A 19095-nucleotide genomic window follows, 5' to 3' on the forward strand; every position below is an offset into this window, starting at 1 on the left:
GATAGCACGGCCATGCGTCAGGAACAAGAAAGTTTGTGCCACTAAACACTCTTTTCAACTATTTTAAGCAATGAGTGGAAGCTCAAAACAACAACTTGAGCCACTGTTCTTTGCAAGACATAAGTACCGTGACCATTAGCTGTTCAGTTGGGATGATGCGGTACATGAATCCGTACAACAAGCTGTTTTCAAGGGTTCAGATAGAAGCACACAAAACAAAGTGTGGAAAATTATTTCCTCTTGTCCACCTTCTCAGTGATAGACACAGCCAAGTATCACAGACAAGAATTCTTGTGCCACAATAACATTCTCATGAACCATTTAAAGCAATACGTGGAAACTCAAAATGAAAAATTGAGCCTCTTTTGTTTGCAAGACATGAGTACCATTGCGAATAGCTGTCCAATGGGCATGATGCTGTACATGCAAGCATATAAGAAGACGTTTTGAAAGGTTCAGATGGAAGCGCACAAAACAAAGCGTGGAGAATTATTTCTTCTTGTCCACCTTCTGAGTGATAAACACAGCCAAGTATCACAGACGAGCATTCTCGTGCCACAAAAACACTCTCATGAACCATTTCAAGCAATTAGTGGAAACTCAAAATGAAAAATTGAGCCCCTTTTGTTTGCAAGACAGGAGTACCATTGCGAAAAGCTGGCCGATGGGCATGATGCTGTACATGCAAGCATATAACAAGACGTTTCGAAAGGTTCAGATAGACGCGCACTAAACAAAGCGTGGAGAATTATTTCCTCTTGTCCACATTCTGAGTGATAAACACAGCCAAGTATCACAGACAAGCATTCTTGTGCCACAAAAACACTCTCATGAACCATTTCAAGCATTACCTGGAAACTCAAAATGAAAAATTGAGCCCCTTTTGTTTGCAAGACATAAGTACCATTGCGAAAAACTGTCCAATGGGCATGATGCTTTACATGCAAGCATATAACAAGACGTTTTGAAAGGTTCAGATGGAAGCGCACAAAACAAAGCGTGAAGAATTATTTCCTCTTGTCCATTTTCTGAGTGATAAACACAGCCAAGTATCACAGACAAGCATTCTTGTGCCACAAAAACACTCTCATGAACCATTTCAAGCAATACGTGGAAACTCAAAATGAAAAATTGAGCCCCTTTTGTTTGCAAGACATGAGTACCATTGCGAATAGCTGTCCAATGGGCATGATGCTGTACATGCAAGCATATAACAAGACGTTTTGAAAGGTTCAGATGGAAGCGCACAAAACAAAGCGTGGAAAATTATTTCTTCTTGTCCACCTTCTGAGTGATAAACACAGCCAACTATCACAGACAAGCATTCTTGTGCCACAAAAACACTCTCATGAGCCATTTAAAACAATACGTGGAACCTCAAAATGAAAAATTGAGCCCATTTTGTTTGCAAGACATGAGCACCGTTGCAAATAGCTGTCCAATCGGCATGATGCTGTACATGCAAGCATACAACAAGCCGTTTTGAAAGTTTCAGATAGAAGTGCACTAAACACAGCGTGGAGAATTATTTCCTCTTGTCCACCTTCTGAGTGATAAACACTGCCAAGTATCACAGACAAGAATTCTTGTGCCACAATAACATTCTCATCAACCATTTAAAGCAATACGTGGAAACTCAAAATGAAAAATTGAGCCCCTTTTGTTTGCAAGACATGAGTACCGTTGCAAATAGCTGTCCAATCGGCATGATGCTGTACATGCAAGCATACAACAAGCCGTTTTAAAAGTTTCAGATAGAAGCGCACTAAACAAAGCGTGGAGAATTATTTCCTCTTGTCCACCTTCTGAGTGATAAACACTGCCAAGTATCACAGACAAGAATTCTTGTGCCACAATAACATTCTCATCAACCATTTAAAGCAATACGTGGAAACTCAAAATGAAAAATTTAGCCCATTTTGTTTGCAAGACATGAGTACCGTTGCAAATAGCTGTCCAATCGGCATGATGCTGTACATGCAAGCATACAACAAGCCGTTTTGAAAGTTAAAGATAGAAGCGCACTAAACAAAGCATGGAGAATTATTTCCTCTTGTCCACCTTCTGAGTGATAAACACTGCCAAGTATCACAGACAAGAATTCTCGTGCCACAAAAACACTCTCATGAACCATTTGAAACAATATGTGGAAACTCAAAATGAAAAATTGAGCCCCTTTTGTTTGCAAGACATGAGTACCGTTGCAAATAGCTGTCCAATCGGCATGATGCTGTACATGCAAGCATACAACAAGCCGTTTTGAAAGTTTCAGATAGAAGCGCACAAAACAAAGCGTGGAGAATTATTTCCTCTTGTCCACCTTCTGAGTGATAAACACTGCCAAGTATCACAGACAAGAATTTTTGTGCCACAATAACATTCTCATCAACCATTTAAAGCAATACGTGGAAACTCAAAATGAAAAATTGAGCCCATTTTGTTTGCAAGACATGAGTACCGTTGCAAATAGCTGTCTAATCGGCATGATGCTGTACATGCAAGCATACAACAAGCCGTTTTGAAAGTTTAGATATAAGCGCTCAAAACAAAGCGTGGAGAATTATTTCCTCTTGTCCACCTTCTGAGTGATAAACACTGCCAAGTATCACAGACAAGAATTCTTGTGCCACAAAAACACTCTCATGAACCATTTAAAACAATACGTGGAAACTCAAAATGAAAAATTGAGCCCCTTTTGTTTGCAAGACATGAGTACCATTGCGAAAAGCTGTCCGATGGGCATGATGCTGTACATGCAAGCATATAACAAGACGTTTCGAAAGTTTCAGATAGAAGCGCACTAAACAAAGCGTGGAGAATTATTTCTTCTTGTCCACCTTCTGAGTGATAAACACTGCCAAGTATCACAGACAAGAATTCTTGTGCCAAAATGACATTCTCATCAACCATTTAAAGCAATACGTGGAAACTCAAAATGAAAAATTGAGCCCCTTTTGTTTGCAAGACATGAGTACCGTTGCAAATAGCTGTCCAATCGGCATGATGCTGTACATGCAAGCATACAACAAGCCGTTTTGAAAGGTTCAGATGGAAGCGCACAAAAGAAAGCGTGGAGAATTATTTTCTCTTGGCCACCTTCTGAGTGATAAACACAGCCAAGTATCACAGACAAGCATTCTTGTGCCACAAAAACACTCTCATGAACCATTTTAAGCAATACATGGAAACTCAAAATGAAAAATTGAGCCCCTTTTATTTGCAAGACAAGAGTACTGTTACAATTAGCTGACCAATGGGGATGATGCTATACATGCAAGCATACAACAAGCCGTTTTGAAAGGTTCAGTCAAAAGCGCACAAAACAAATCGTGGAGAAATATTTGCTAATGTACACCTTCTCTGTGATAGCCCAGCCAAGTATCACGAAGAGGAAAACTTGTGCCACTAAACACTCTTGCCAACCTTTTCAAGTAATGCATGGAAGCTCAAAACAACAACTTGAGCAACTCTTGTTTGCAAGACATGAGTATCGTGACCATTAGCTGTTGAGTTGGAATGATGTGATATATGAATGCGTACAACAAGAAGTTTTCAAAGGTTCAGATGAAAGCACACTAAACCAAATCTTGAGAACTATTTGCTCCTATTTAGCTTTTGAGCAATAAACACAGCCAAGTACATTTTACGAGCAAGCAAGCTTGTGCCACCCAAACACTTATTCAACTATTTAAAGTAATGTGTTGAAAGTTAAACTGTATATTTGAATCAATTTTGTTGTAAGACAGGAGTAGCATTAGAAATACTTAGTTGGCCAGTATTGAAGATACTTTGATGCAGACGTACAATAAGCCGTTTTCAAAGGCTCAGATGGAAGCACACCAAACGAAATTTTATAATTATTTGCTCTTATTCTGATTCTGAGGAATAAACACAGTCAAGTACCCTTCACAAGTGAGCAAGCTTGTGCGAAGCCAACCAAACTCTCAGATCGACCGTTTTGAGCAGTGCATGGAAAATTGATCTGAATATTGGATGTAGTTTTCTTTCAACAATACCAGTATTGGAAAACCTTTTTAATGTGTTTGTATGTAATTATTTTGTACTTGTACAGATTAAAGACTTCATCGATATCTTTCGTTGTGTGTGCTTAGACCAGAGAGCGCAATTGCTATGTCATAACAGAGACGCCTTGCCTCTCGACTGTGTCTTGTGCACTTTTTCCTCGAGGTCCAAGCTTCGTAGAGCTCATTCGCACTCTTCCTTGGCAGTCCTGCATGGTCCTTTGTGCTTTGTGCCTTGGTTCAATGACAGAGCACGTGAGCGTGGCTTGGTATATCTCTCCTGAATATAAGGATTAATTGTCTTTTATCTTCATGTGTATGTTCATATAATAGAAAATTACTCACTCACTATTTTCTGTTAGAGATTTCTCATAGAAAGATTATTAATTGCACAAATACAACATTTAAAATATTCTTTTTTTCATAAATTGAACAGCAATATTTGTGCAAATATAACACGTGTACAACTAAGGTGATCAAATGAAATAAAGTTCTTTGGTAATTATCTGATATACTTATCTGTTATACTTTTGCACATATTTGCATCTCATGATATGAACTAGTTAAAATTGGTTATTTCTTGAGGTTGTGTACGGCCAACTAATGGAGTTGAAAAACTTAGTATTTTAGCCCTTTGAATACACAAAAAAACAAAAATGTTATGCATGCCTAGGTATTTGGTCTAATAAGTTTACTGATGTACTACATTGACTATCAAGGTTGACATTGAGCCCTATCAAGTCCTATGTATGGCCCCCATTCAGCCCCATTAGCTCCTATATTGTGCTAGATGAGAGTCCTACATACCAAACCCATAATGCCTGTGTAGCTCCTACATACCCCTATATGTCCTGCCCAGGTCCCATTCAGCTCCTACATACCACCATATAGCTCCTGTATAAGACCCATCTACCCCCATTTGGTTCCTGTACAGCTCCTGTATTAGCTCCTGTAACCCCTGTATTGAAGCATACGGATCCTGTATGGAATTATATAGGTTTTTTCAGTAGGGGAAGAACAAGTCGTGGCCTACGCGAGCCGTACTCTGTCACCTGCTGAGTGAAACTACAGCGTCACTGAGCAAGAATGTCTCGCCATCGTGTGGTCCATACAAAAGTTTCATCCTTACTTATACGGCCGGCATTTCACAATAGTGACTGACCATCATGCTCTGTGTTGGTTATCGTCTCTCAAAAATTTGTCGGGATGCCTTGGCCGTTGGGTACTACGATTGCAAGAGTATGTACTACAGCGTCACATATAGGTTGGGCCGAGAGCACCAAGGTGCCGACGCTTTGTCCCGTTGCCCGCTCTCGCAAAGCGCCGAAGTGTCACCTTCCATCTGTTCGTCACCGCCCGCCAAAGTGACCAAACAGACGGCTGCTGCTTCGAAACAGTTAGTTGCCTCGGCGGACCTTCTTTCGTCCACAGATCTCGCCTCGCTCCAGCATGCCGATACCTACTGCCGCACAATCATCGATCCACGCACTGGCTTATCGCGTGCTCCAAACAGCCGCCTAAGACGACAACTTGCCCATTTCAAGCTTCAAGAGGGAACATTATGTCGGCAAATATACTATCCTCTCGGTAACCAATGGGTTCCCGTCATCCCTCGCTCACTTCGTCTGGAAGTTCTACAAGCGTTTCATGACGATGCGACAGCTGGCCACTTATGGTTGCACAAGACCTACGACCGCCTCAGGACTCGCTGCTTTTGGCCTGGCCTTTCCACTTCTGTCGCCAAGTACATCGCTTCCTGCGCGTCATGCCAGCACCGAAAATGTACCACGTCTCTTCCCGCGGGGCCATTGCAACCACTGCCGTGCCCGTCCACTCCCTTTGAATTTGTGGGCATAGACTTATACGGACCTCTTCCGCTTACGCCAGCCGGTTACCGTTGGATTGTTACTGCCGTAGGCCACCTTACTCGCTACGCGGAGACGGCAGCTCTTTCATCTGGTGCTACCTCTGAAGTAGCCGATTTTTTCCTTCGCGCCATTATTTTACGAAATGGCGCACCGCGTGTGCTCCTTAGTGACCGTGGCAAGACATTTCTTTCACATGTCCTTGCTGAAGTCTTACAGGCCTCTAACACCATCCACAAGACCACATCAGCGTATCACCCAGAAACTAATGGTCTGACCGAGCGTTTTCACCGAACTTTGTCTGACATGATCTCTATGTACTTGCAACCAGATCACAAAAACTGGGACACAATACTTCCTTTTGTCACGTTCGCATATAACACTGCCATATAGCGTACAACGAATTTCAGCCCTTTTTTTCTCGTGTATGGCCGTGTACCGACTTTTGTTCTGAACACCACCTCTTTGTCCACATCTTCCAATCTATCTTCATTTCTCCCGGAAGAGTTCGCCGCTCCCGTTGCCCGCTGCCGTGAAATCGCCCGCGCCAACACTGCTAGCATTCAGGACAAGAGAAAAATCGACCTTGATGTGAAACGTCAAGTTGTTGTGTTCCGCCCAGGCGACGAAGTCCTTTTGTGGACACCTGTTCGTGTACCTGGGCTCTGCGAAAAATTCCTTCATCGATATCTCGGTTCATACACCGTCCTGGAACGAACATCTGAAGTCAACTATCGCGTTGCTCCTGTCAACGCGGCTTCTGATCGTCGTCGCCGCCACACCGATATGGCCCACGTTTCTCGACTGAAACGATATATTCGACGTCCCAACCCTTTCTAACTTGCTGCCCTCTTTCGCGAAGGGGGGAAATAGTGTGAGCGCTGACTATGTACTTCATCTTCATCTGTATGACCAAACCATTGTAGTGATCATCATCGTATGTCATGCGGGCTGGCTCGCTGGCTCGTGCGTCTGGATTAAAAAAGAGAACCTGGTTGCTGCCGTACCGGACGTGGTCTCATATATATATATATATATATATATATATATATATATATATATATATATATATATATATATATATATATATATATTGCTTTTAGTTGTCCTCTCTTCACGCAGATGGCGATGGTGGCAACGAGGCGCCGATTACTGGGTCCATGGGCTTCTATGGAAGTTACGCTACCAGTTTACATATATCTTGGAAGCCGGCTTGGCCGGGTGCTTCGCTGGCCGCCATTAGCGGAGTTCTGGCGCGGAGGGGGTGTAGTCGTGCGGGTCGCCCTCGTTTTTTTTTTCTTTTCGGGGTTGCATCACGTTGACAGTGATGCCCAACACCTGCTGTGTGCCGGGCTGTCGCTCTAGATACAAGGGCACCGTCGAAAAAGTTGCCCTGTTCTGTTTCCCAGCCAACGCAGAAGAACGCGACAGGTGGAAACGTGCATTCTCGCGACGAGAGACTGCCTGATTTTCGTTCGACTCCAAGAGCGCTCGCGTGTGTGAAAAACACTTTGACGCCAGTGACACCCCAGACAACACAAAAAGTCCTAAGGATGCCCCAAAGAAGGATCTAAGTCCCACATCCATTAAAGGAAGTTGTATGGATGTCCCGTAGACTTCAGCGAATGTATCTCTAATAAATATCCCAGAAAAGGACGTGAATGGGTGGATGCATGCGTGAGATCTGCATGCGTCTCCTTATGGGATGTGTAATGGACATAGTATATATTATCCCACGCGGTTTCAAGTAATCTTTTTACCATATGGTGTCTCACCAACTAGCCCAGCTATCAACCCTACTGAACTTCAAGTAATCTACTTACTGATATTCTCACATATATATGCACGTTGCTTCATGAATTAGTGTATTATTTCAGCGATCATTTTTAACGCACCTGTATATATATATAGAGCTTGTGCAAGTCTTTCATTTTATAAATATACAAATATAAATAAGCAGGTAGGAACACATAATGACTCTCAATCGTTTGCCGAAATTTGAATGCTAGTATATATTGTGTCGTGCAGACTTAATAAAGCATGCATTTGCCTTAATTTGGCAACGATGCGTGATGTTGCGCGTTGCTATTCGGAACCACGCGTACATTTTAAAAATGCTTGCGATGAACCTTGCTCGCAAAACTGTTCTACCGTACTTAGCTCCGATGGCACTCGAAAAAGTCCCATATAGTTATACATTAATGAGGAATAATTGAAACCGTCCCATGTAAAACTAACCTTGCTGACTGTGTTCTTCAGTCGAGGGCGAATGGTTTTGGTTTCACTTTTTTTTAATTTAATGTACCGTTTTGCTGCTCTCAACTGGGCACGCGAAAAATTAATAAAACAAAAACTTTGTCATTTGTATTCTGGAAGTGCATTGTAGTTTTTAACTTTTTATTTTTATTTTATGCTTGTTATGTGTATACCAAATAAGTACGACAACGCGGCTGTGCTGTATTGAAAGCGAGTCTTTGCGCATTTTTCTCTAGGACGTGCAGCAATTGCGGTGCGCGTGGTTACAAATTGTGCGCAGCGCAGTGTGAAATTTGGTTAGCAGAGCTGGTTGCAATCGAAGGTAAGTGTTGTTTGCCAACTGCTTTTTTATCTGTTCTAGCGTGAGGATATATGTGTGTAAGGTGTTGACCATGTTTTTTATGGAGCTTGCGTATACGCTTGGTAAACAGCACGACACCAATGAATTCACCAGTAAATGAATCCTAACGGCAAAGAACACTTGCAAGTGATGAATCACGCTTTTAGTCACCTTAACATGGCGTCCATGTCGAGGGCGACTGTTTACCGTCGCATCAGCCACGCCGTGCAGGCCGACGTGCATGCTATATTGGTAGCTGCTGGCGAAGGTATTAACGCGGAGGAAAATCTTTCACCAATCGCTTTTAACCCCAGTCAGCCAGAAGTTCCCAAACCACCACCGTACCGTTCTCTCGGCCCAGTTTCGAGTGCCGGCGTTTATGGCGGCTTGCAGGAATCCGTGGAGTACCAATCTGGTGACTGCATGCGCAATGTTTCTGTGGAACCCGTTTACGTACCTGACGCGTGCCACTGATCTTCTACACAGCAGGACACTGCCACGGATTCTAGCTCATGTATTTTGAAAGAACTGGATATCGCATCGTTAAGAGGAGACCTGCGACAATGGAGCTTAGAATCAAGTGTGCCTCACGATGCTGTCACAAATCTGTTAAAGATTCTTCGCTCGTATTCTTGTATGTGTGAGCTACCAAATAGCGCCAGGGCGCTTTTGTCCACACTAAGAATGACAAATGTCACACCACTGGATTCTGAACAGTATTGTCACTTGGGGTTGCGTGAAGGGCTTCAATCTGCTCTTAGACATGTTGACCATGTGCCCAATCCTATTGTTATCCACGTAAATGTAGATGAACTGCCATTGACACAAAGCACACGTGGTCAGTTCTGGCCCATTCTTTGTCGCATTTGAAACTGCAAAGTAAGTGAACCATTTCCTGTAGGCGTTTTTTTATGGAGTGCAAACCATCCCAGGCTAATGCGTACCTGCGACCATTTGTGGATGACCCGATTAACTTGCTCCAAGAAGGCTTGGTGCTAGAAAGCAAGAATTTTGCCGTGTTGGTTGGTGCGATAATCTGTGATTCGCCAGCTAAGTCGTATGTTCTTGTCATCAAGCGACATAATAGATATTTTAGCTGCTCAAAATGTACGACTGAGGGAGATTTCGAGCTGGGACGACTGTGCTTTCCAGAATTAGATGAGCCATTAAGGACAAATAACAGTTTTCGCACTGCAGAGCACGAAAAGCATCACAATACAAAGACCATTTTGTTGGAATTTCCAATTGACATGATTCAGCAGGTTCCACTAGATCACATGCACCTGATCTGCCTTGGCGTGGTACGAAAGCTGTTGTTACTTCGGGTCATAGGTGAAAAAATACCGTATTGTAAAACGTTCACGAGATGCTGTGTCAGAAGCAAATTCAGAAATGAAGAGATTTGTACCAGCTGAATTGTCCAGGAAGCCGAGAAACTTGTCAGAGCTTGATAAGTGGAAGGCTACAGAATTTCGTACGTTTATATTGTACACAGGGCCTGTTGTTTTAAAGTCGCACATCGCACAGTGCCTAATGGACAACTTTAGAACATTGCATTGCACTGTCAGCCTGCTTTGTAGCCCACAGCATAACAGCCAGCACTTGGACTATGCCAGAAGGCTTTTGAGGCATTTTGTGGAGGTTTACATCACACTGTATGGTAAGCACGCAGTGTCGCAAAACATTCATGGGCTTATTCTTGTAGCAGATGATGTTCAAGTTTATGGACTATTGGACAACAACAGTGCATTTCCGTTCGAAAATTACATGTCTAGGTTGAAAAAAGTATGTGCGAAAGTCTGAAAAGCCACTGAAGCAGCTACACAAGCGCATTCTTGAAGAACGCTCTTTCAACAAGCCTTCACCTATTAACTCAGTCCCGCCTCCATCCAGCTGAGATGTCATTTTAACAAGGACAAAACGTGCAAAGCTCAAACGAAAACACGAAGATGGACCCTTGCCACCTGGATGTGTTCAGCCACAGTACAAAGTCCTTGAATATGACTCTGTTACCTTCAAACCAGGCAAAAGGGACTCCACAAGCATGCTTGAAGATGAAGCAATTGTAAAAATTAAGAATTTTGCACTTTCTGATAATTTTCAGCCTGTAATAATTGGCAGAAAAAATGAAAAGTTGGAAGAGCTTTATATGTACCCATGTAATTCATCCCTCATGGATATATAACTGGCATCTCAAGCTCCTGCTCTGAAGTTCTGGCCAGTGTCAGAAATCAAAACGAAATGTGTGAAAATTCCAACGGGCAAAAAATTTGCAGTTTTTCCGTTTGTGCATCAAAAGAGACTGCACTCTTCTGACCATTTCTGCAACTCTTTTTGTGTGTGTGCATGTGTATGTGTGTGTTTACTTGGACGTGTCATGTCTCGAACTGTAGGAACCTTTCTGGCTTCATGTTATATATGACAAAGAAAATTATTCTGATGATTATTTTAACTGAAGTAATTGCAAATTGTTAGGCGACCCCTTTGCTGTAGTGGAATTCCCTGAAGAGGGAGACACCATGGCCATCATTCACACGTCATGGCTGAAAGAAGATCAGCACTCTACTTTTTGGCCAATAGAAAAGAATCCTGGAAAACGTCAAAAGCTAACAATGCAAGGTGCAAAACCTACAAGCTCCTGGATTGAAGTTCGGTGCAACGTGAAATGCTGGGCTGGTATGATTGCTTTTCACTGTCTAAACTTTGTTTTGTAATAAGCTTTTTATCATTTTTAGATACCTATAAGAGAGCGAAAGACAAGCTTATTACCCTCCAGTACACATCAGACTCCAACAGTGGAAAAGAATTGGGACGGGGCAAAAGGAAGCGGAAACGTGCTTTGCGTTATGAAGATGACGACGAGGATGACAGCACGGATGACGCTAAAAGGGATCAATATGTCCACCCAAAAGCACCGACACCAACTCAACGACTATCAGTGACTGGCAAGGGGCAGCTTGTCAGAATGCCATTATTGAAAAATGTGTATTGAAAATCTGAGCATCTCTAAGACTGCTTTCTATATACTTACATTGCTTCTTTTTTGTCACTTTTTTTTCCTTCACCAATCTTCACAGCACAGAGTAGCCAACTGCTACTCACACTGGCTCTTATGTGAGTCTTTGGCTCGTTTTTTTTTCTTTCTCACCAACTCTGCTAGGAGTAAGTCTTGTGTATGTAGGTGTGGAATGTATAGTTGCCCTTCTATGACAGGGCTTCCTGGGTTGGAGACGCAACTACTTATGCCGTCTTTTACTATTCGTAAGAAATAGACTACAAGTGCTGAGCTCATGTAAATTAAGCATTCTTGTTGTCTAAAGATTTTTATATCAGTTCTTGTTATATTTTGCAACCTGCTATGGTATGCTGAAGGCAGTGCCATGTTTAACGAGACAATAAATGTGACAAGTTTTGGCAGGAGTTGCAAAATATTTTTCAACTTTTTAGGAAGGCTCGCTGCCAGCGAAAATTCATCGCATGTAACTCAAGTGAGCCATAGAATTCGGTTTATAAAAAGTATAAGGTGATTTACTGTACAATAATTAGGTAATCTGGATGATGTAACCACATTTAGTTGCTGTAAGATACACCATAATTTGTTTTAACACCTTTACTTGCTTTAGGTTGTTCTCCAGAACCTTGGCATAAAATTTTGTGGATTTCATGCATTTATAGAAAGTCGATCATTATGTGTCTGGAAATAGGCTAAATATAGTCTAATGTATTTTTAAGCAGCTATGAGCAAGGCTCAGGAAGGTCTCACCAGATTCCCCTCTGTACAGGTAACCTGTCTTAAGCAACTCAAATGCTGTATAGTGTGTAACCTTTCTTTTACTGCAGAGTTCCAGGACTGCTTAGTGTCACTCGTGGAGGCTTTGCAACCAAGTTCACACTCTGGTATGTCTTTCACAATGTGAATCTCCTCCAACTTTCTGACTTGATCCTAACAAAATTCATAAACTGTGGTCTGTTTTCGATTCAGGTTCAGCACATAGGCCAACATCCACATCTCTTGCGAAACCTTCAAGCTCGCACACAAATCCACATGGGGCTGGTATGCAATTCTCATGCAACGTGTTTGATCTTGCTGTGGTTCTGTCGTTATTGATTATGCATTGTGCGGCAAGTGAGTGCAAAATGTGGTTTCTATGTTTCACGTGTTTCGCACAGGTCGGAGGCTGCCTACTCTTTTGCGAAACTGCAATCCCGTAAAATGTCATTCATGCTGTATAAGTCATTATGCTGCTGTTATACAACGTTCTTGTTTTAATGTTTTGTACAGTCATTGAGCTATGGTCAAATGCCTGTGGTCTGTTTCATGTTCAGGTCCATCACCCATACAAGTATGCTCAAATCTTGCTGTGGCTGCAAGGCCACACATGGAAGCGCACATACTTGTTAAGTTATTCCGATTTCACTTAGCAATGTTTTATCTTGCTGCAGTGGGTGTTAGCTTTTGCATTGTGCGGCATGGGGGAGTGCAAACTATGGTATCTGTTTTTTAGGCACCTTGCACAGATCGGAAGCGGCCGACTTTTTAACAGAACTGCAATCTCATGGTATGCTTATTATGCGGGATGCATCATTTTGTTGCTGTTAGGCAATATTTCAAGTTGTATTTTTTTGTACAGTCATTGCGCTATGGTCAAATGCCTGCGGTCTGTTTCATGTTCAGGCTCATTGCGCATACCAGTATCGTCAAGTCTGGCTGGGACTACAGGGCCACACACAGAAACCACGCATGCTTGGTATGTCATTGTTGCTTCACATAGCAATGTTTTATCTTGTAGCAGTTGGGTGTCTGCTTTTGCATTCTGCAGCAAGGTGGAGTGCAAACTATGGCTTTTATGTTTTAAGCACCTTGCACAGTTCGGAAGCTGCCAACTTTTTCACAGAACTGCAATCCCATGGTACGTCAATTTTGTGGGATACGTCGTTATGTTGCCGATCTGTGATATTTCCAGTTTTTTCTTCTTTTTTGTGCATCAATCATTGCACTAAGGTCAAATGCCTGTGGTCTGTTTTATGTTCAGGCTCATCACACATACCAGAACGCTCAACCCTTGCTGCGGCTGCTAGGCCGCACATGGAACCGCGCATGTTTGGTATGTCATTCAGGTGTAAAAAACCACAGGCATGTTTCTGTGGTTTTTTTTACATTTAATCTTTAAATTTACAATTCTTTGCCTACTTCAATTGTTTTGAGCCGGCCTGTCTGTCCCTGTATCTATTTTTATTCTCTGTCTGCCTGTCTGTGTTACTCTAGATGTTAACTTGTGGTGTCAATTACATTCAGGTTCATCGTGCAGTCCAAGACACGCATATGTAACTGGTGCTGCAAGGCCACAAACAGACCCACAAATGCTGGGTATGCCATTCACCTTCTTCAAATGTTACAGTCCATACTGTTCAGTGCTCTTGGGTCTTAATAATACTATCGGAAAATACTCAGTCTTATTTGTGTGCTTTTTGCTTCTTGTTTACTTGAGGCAAATGTTTTTTTTGTACTGTGCATGCACTATTCACATATGTGATAATGTATGCCCTGGAGGGTGAAAAGTAATTCGACTGGTAAATTCTTTATCGTAGTGTTTTGGAAATGGAAGGTGATCTTCTTAGCACTAAATCAGCTATCTTTTTCAGTTGGGTTGCTAGCTTTATGACGGAGAAAAAATACAGCAGAATTCATCTCACAATGACTGTCACAAGTGATTCGATTAGTGTTCAAGCAATGTAACAGCCTGCTGTACTGCTCGATCTCTATCTCTTCAGCTCGTGTATCCAGGTAGTGTCCTATTTTGTTCATATACACTATGTATCAGCATATAGAAATGCGAACAGCATAGCTTCTGCACAGTCTGCCTCACATTGATCTGGATTCGTGATAGTAGTATGAGTGGGAGCATTCACCTATGCCGCAGCCATGTAGCACAAACTGAAAAAATCCACGCATTTCTACGAAGTGAATCGGAACAAGTAGGCAAAGCTGCGGGTATTGTATGGGTGAGTAACCATACGTTACCCAAGCATTGCCCGATTTAATGTAAATTTAGGAACATAAATTGACATAAAGCGTCAAAAATATTCAATGACAAAGCTAGGTCCTGTAGTCCATAATGTCACGTTGAAGTCACCGGCCGGAATAAAGGGTCTGTACTTCTATGTATTTTATATTGGTCCCTCACAATTATGATTGATGTTTGTCTATTTAAAACCTTTTCTTTATTTACCTACACATTCATGTTTTGATTATAGAAACAGTTCCCTTATACCGTGGCAGAGGAGAGTGAGAGTCGACGACATAGCTAGGTCCTAAGGCCCATAATGGCACGTTATAGACGCTAACGAGCGTAAAGAGTTCATGCTTATAGGTGTTTAGTATCATTTCGTCAAATTGCTATTCATATTAGTCTCAAATATCCTGATTTATGATGTAGTGGGTACCATGCAAGTGTGCTTGTGTTGGTTTCCACTAGAAAGTCTACAACTCGACTAAGGTTCATAACGTCACGTTGAAGTTGCGGACTAGTACAAATGGTTTGTGCTTGTGGGTGTTTAATAATGGTTCATCAAAATTATGATTGATATTAGTCATTGTTCCATCGGATATTGCTATTTTACATGGTGCTGTGCTATGTGCATGGACACAAGGCACCACGCCGGGCAAAGCTGTCTTAAATAACTTCGCCCCTAAATATTTTGTATCTTGGTGCTGGCATAACACACTTTCTCTTTGTCGTCATGACAAAGTGACAAACTACCATGAGATATGTTTGAGAGATGAGCTTGCAAACGTGAACACAAGAGGGACACCACAAATGCCTTGACGTCTTGGCTTCTCTCTTGTGTTCGCACGCCCTGTCTCTTTACCAACCAAACAGCTCAGCTTTCTGTCATTCCAACCATAAGTTGCTGGCACAGTTTATCCCTTCATTCTTCTTTAGGAGTGGTCTTCACTATTTGATGAACGCTGGTTGTTAGTGTGCAAGTGGTGATTTATAAATATTTTTGTGTTGATGGTGCTGCTGTGGCTTCGATCAAATCGTAAATCCTCTCTTACACTCTTATGACCAAGCCACAAAAACTGCAGCGAAGGCTGTACGTTAATTTTAATGCATGTTAAAGAACTCCAGGTAATAAATGTTTTTGGTTACATTATACATGTCGTGATTTGAAATGTAAAGCCCAAGCAATTTTTATTGCGAAGAACGCTTATGCTTTGCTGTTATCACCCCTACGAGTAACTCTCAGCCATGTTCATGACAGTTTATTCTCTCCCATTTGTTGCCATACAGTTCACTGAAATGTTCTAAAACTATATTTTTAATATAGGTTGACCTACAGCTACTTGGAAAAGCAAAACACTTTGAACATTACGTATCGTGCTATCTTCAAGTTATTGCGGTAGTTTTTCATCTTAGACATAGAGCTGAACAGAAAACTGTCATAACACTCATGCCATCACTTCTTTTTCAGCCTTCATGGAACCAACACTATAAATGCTATATGCCATTGAGCACATCTAGCAAACCCATTCACAATACTTCAACGAGATGTTAAGGAATGCCTAGAGCGCAGCTCCGCAGCCTAATGGCCACCCAGACCTGCCTTTCTTGAATGTGGCAGATGTTCTTGCATACGAGGAGAAGCTCGAGACAGACAGCCAAGCTCGTTATCAAATGGTAATATCTCTGCTTCATGGCATAAGCTCAGTGCAAAGCTTCCAGTCTTGTAACCACAGCATGCGGGAGGGACTAGGCATTTATAAATTAATGTGAAGTCTAATGAGAGTCTGAATCAGAGTCTTATGACTTATGAGAGTCTGAATAATGATGAACTGTTGAGTTTTTACATAGCTAGCTGCATACAAAAGTTCTAAAGAATTGAAGTAAAGCTAGAAGCCAGCTTGCATTGCTTTACTACCATAAGATCATTTAGGCTGAAAAACATTCAAAGTAAACTGGATACCAATGTGACTTTATGGCTGTATATTCTCTTGTTTTCTTTTAACAGAAAAAACTTATGGCTGTACAAGGTGGAGATTCGACAAAGCAAAACAAACACGTGTTCTGCAGTTGCTCCTCAGGTGGAATGCTGCAGTGGGGTTCAGTTGGTTTGGCACTAAAGGAAAAAAAATTCTTTGAATTGCACCTCTGCAAGCTGATGTGTAGTGAGCCAGGTGTACCAAGCTTTATATAACTTGGTTTTTGTGCAATTTTGTGTCAAGCAATATACTCGATATAGCTATGTTGCCTATTCTTACTTTGCTGCAATCAGTCTTGGTATTTACTTTCAGTTTTGAAGTGTAGTGCATTAGGGGCCCGTATGCTGTCGTCGCTTGACATAATGCAGGCAAAAGCATGTATATAGAATAGCCATTTGTCGTGTAATGAGTGCGTGTTTGCAGCAGGGTCGTCTCCTTCCTTTCTTTGAGCACCTTTATATGATATTGAGTGTGGAGTGCATAAGGGGCCCCAGCTGTCTTATGCCATTGTTGCTTGGCGTTACGCAGGCAAAACCACGTAAAAGAAATTTTTAAAAAAGAATGAGTGAGAGAGAGAAAAAAAGAGGAAAGTTTAAATAAAAATAGAAAGACAAAGAAATAGAGAGGAATAAATAGAAATAAACAAAAGACAGCAAGACACAAAGGGAGAAAAAAGCAAGGACAAAAGAAATAGAGGACCGAAAAGAAACTCAATTCAGCCCTTTCTTCAGGCTTAGCACCAAACATGCAAAGCTGCCATAGTTTTTATAAGAGTGCCATACTGGTCCAAGTTTTGTATGATGTGCAATACTTATAGCAATGATAATTTTGCTTATGCATGCAGGCGTGTTGACTAATGACGTCCGAAACCCGAATGCCACCCTGAAAGATGTGGAGAAAGCCTCAATGACTTGGTTTCGTCATGCTTCTGAGCGACTTGCCGCGCAACAAAAATAGTTTTTTTGAATAATTACTGCTGAAGGTCACCTATTTATTTGTTGTAGATTCTCTGCATTATAGCTATTAAATTATGTGTTTTTTCACCTCTGTATGATTTCATTCCTTCGTTGTGCTGTTGGAAACGACACACACAAATAAGGAGCTTTGTGTAAACAGGCCCATTGAGGAAAATGTTTCCTACTTACATATATGTGCGTCTTTTATGCATGGTGAATGTGCATATTTGCATGAACTATATATATATTCTAAATTATAGTGTGACATTAAACTAGTGTCAGGCATTTAGACAAATCTAAACATACTTTGAGTATATTAAAAATTCATTTTTCAGTCCAAACACACCTGACTTTAGCCATCTTCAGAAAACTCATAGATGTGTTTTGCACTTGTCCTACTTTTTTTGAGACTCATCTCTTGACTAGAGCTGTTACACGATCATAGAATTCAGAGCTTTTATTATTGGCTCATTTACCTGTGCTTGAAAGCGCCTTAAAGCTGTTCTTTAATTGACACTTGAATTTGAAACACTTAGAGCAAGATCCATTCTATTTCACATTCGGAACTTCAACATAAAAAAGTGGTGTGGGGTTCTGGCCTTGGAGCAGTGTTTTCAAGATTTGGAAAATAACAAGCAAAGAGGAAGGCAACAGAACCACTGAACATGTTATATGCCTACAGTCACGTGGAAAAGCAGGAGTGCATTGCATCGCTGGAAGAGTACATGGAGGGGTAGTAAAAACATGTAAAGAAATGCAAGACTTTCAAAAAGACAATTCTTTCTACTAACTAGCATGCGTCCTTCAAATGCTGTGTCTACTGGTAATTTCAGGATACAGTGGAATGTGCAACATCCAAATATAATCCCATTATGATCCCAAGATGTCCTAAGTGCAGGATGTCCTACGGATCTCGTTTTTTGTCTCATTTTGGAGCCTTCATGAAGGTTTCCGGGAATTATTTGGAACACTCTTAGCAGTTCTCACACATCCTAAGCAGCGTATCCTTGGGGATTCCAAAGCATGGCCCTGCGTTGTCTCGGACTGTACGTGCGGAACTGTGCACAGTGAACGAAGTCATCATTTCGTTGCCACGAGAACGACCGAGACTGGTGGAAGACACCGTACCAAGGATTTTCGAAGGTTCGCCTTCTTACCTCTCCGAACTGAAACAGCATTCACGTTCAACACAGAGAGATTCGGTTGAAGGGGATGGTCCGCGTCTCGTTTTGAAAATGCAGGATCTCTTTTAACATAAAAAGCCCACTCGATCAGGTAAACATTTGAATAGCACCCACCAACGCTGCTTGTCGGGTGCTTGTGCATCGTAAACGTGCTGTATGTCGTCTAGCCTTTAGATGCTAATGACAAGCACGTCTCGTCGCATGATATAAAACAAACGTTTATGCTGCTTTTTATAATATTTTTTATTTTCTAACTTCTCACTCTGGTCATCGTGATATTGAGAAATATGTTTCAGATTGATACCTTGGTAGTCCTTTTCGATGACATACTGCTGCAACCTGCTGAATGCATGCGAGACGTGATTAATCCCGAGTTAACGAAGCACTGCATTTTGGATTACCTCGTTAACTATGTGGCAAAAGAGTTTGCGAAACTAAGCTCCCAGGGCTGCGTCTAAACCCTCACAAGCAACTCCCGTGAGCCATCT

General features: G+C 41.7%; 1 protein-coding gene and 1 pseudogene across 3 annotated transcripts; both read left to right on the plus strand.

The window, feature by feature from the left end:
• Nucleotides 1-8957: 8957 nt before the first annotated feature.
• LOC142772153 (uncharacterized) lies at nt 8958-11062 on the plus strand (annotated as a pseudogene).
• Nucleotides 11063-11473: 411 nt separating this feature from the next.
• Nucleotides 11474-17378, plus strand: LOC119164633 (uncharacterized). 3 transcript variants are annotated; one of them, XM_075874302.1, is made up of 7 exons: nt 11474-12380; nt 12466-12537; nt 13159-13231; nt 13517-13588; nt 13780-13851; nt 15960-16165; nt 17312-17378. In XM_075874302.1, the coding sequence occupies exons 2-6, from the start codon at nt 12529-12531 to the stop codon at nt 15980-15982; spliced, it is 249 nt and encodes an 82-aa protein (XP_075730417.1). In that variant the 5' UTR covers nt 11474-12380; nt 12466-12528; the 3' UTR covers nt 15983-16165; nt 17312-17378. The 3 variants fall into 3 exon arrangements, with proteins under 3 accessions (XP_075730417.1, XP_075730415.1, XP_075730416.1); XM_075874300.1 differs by lacking the exons at nt 11474-12380; nt 12466-12537; nt 13159-13231 and adding an exon at nt 13249-13393; XM_075874301.1 differs by lacking the exons at nt 11474-12380; nt 12466-12537; nt 13159-13231; nt 17312-17378 and adding an exon at nt 13249-13393 and having other exon boundaries at nt 15960-16193.
• The last annotated feature ends 1717 nt before the right edge of the window (nt 17379-19095 follow it).

Source organism: Rhipicephalus microplus, chromosome 9 (genome assembly GCF_043290135.1).
Source record: "Rhipicephalus microplus isolate Deutch F79 chromosome 9, USDA_Rmic, whole genome shotgun sequence".
NCBI lineage: Eukaryota > Metazoa > Arthropoda > Arachnida > Ixodida > Ixodidae > Rhipicephalus > Rhipicephalus microplus.

Excerpts from the sequence above, each read along its gene's own strand:
- LOC119164633 (XM_075874300.1), top strand. The coding sequence starts at position 13,258 with ATGTTTTATCTTGTAGCAGTTGGGTGTCTGCTTTTGCATTCTGCAGCA. Across the intron at positions 13,394-13,516 it reads CACAGAACTGCAATCCCATG|GCTCATCACACATACCAGAA; the intron begins GTACGTCAATTT and ends TTTTATGTTCAG. Across the intron at positions 13,589-13,779 it reads CATGGAACCGCGCATGTTTG|GTTCATCGTGCAGTCCAAGA; the intron begins GTATGTCATTCA and ends AATTACATTCAG.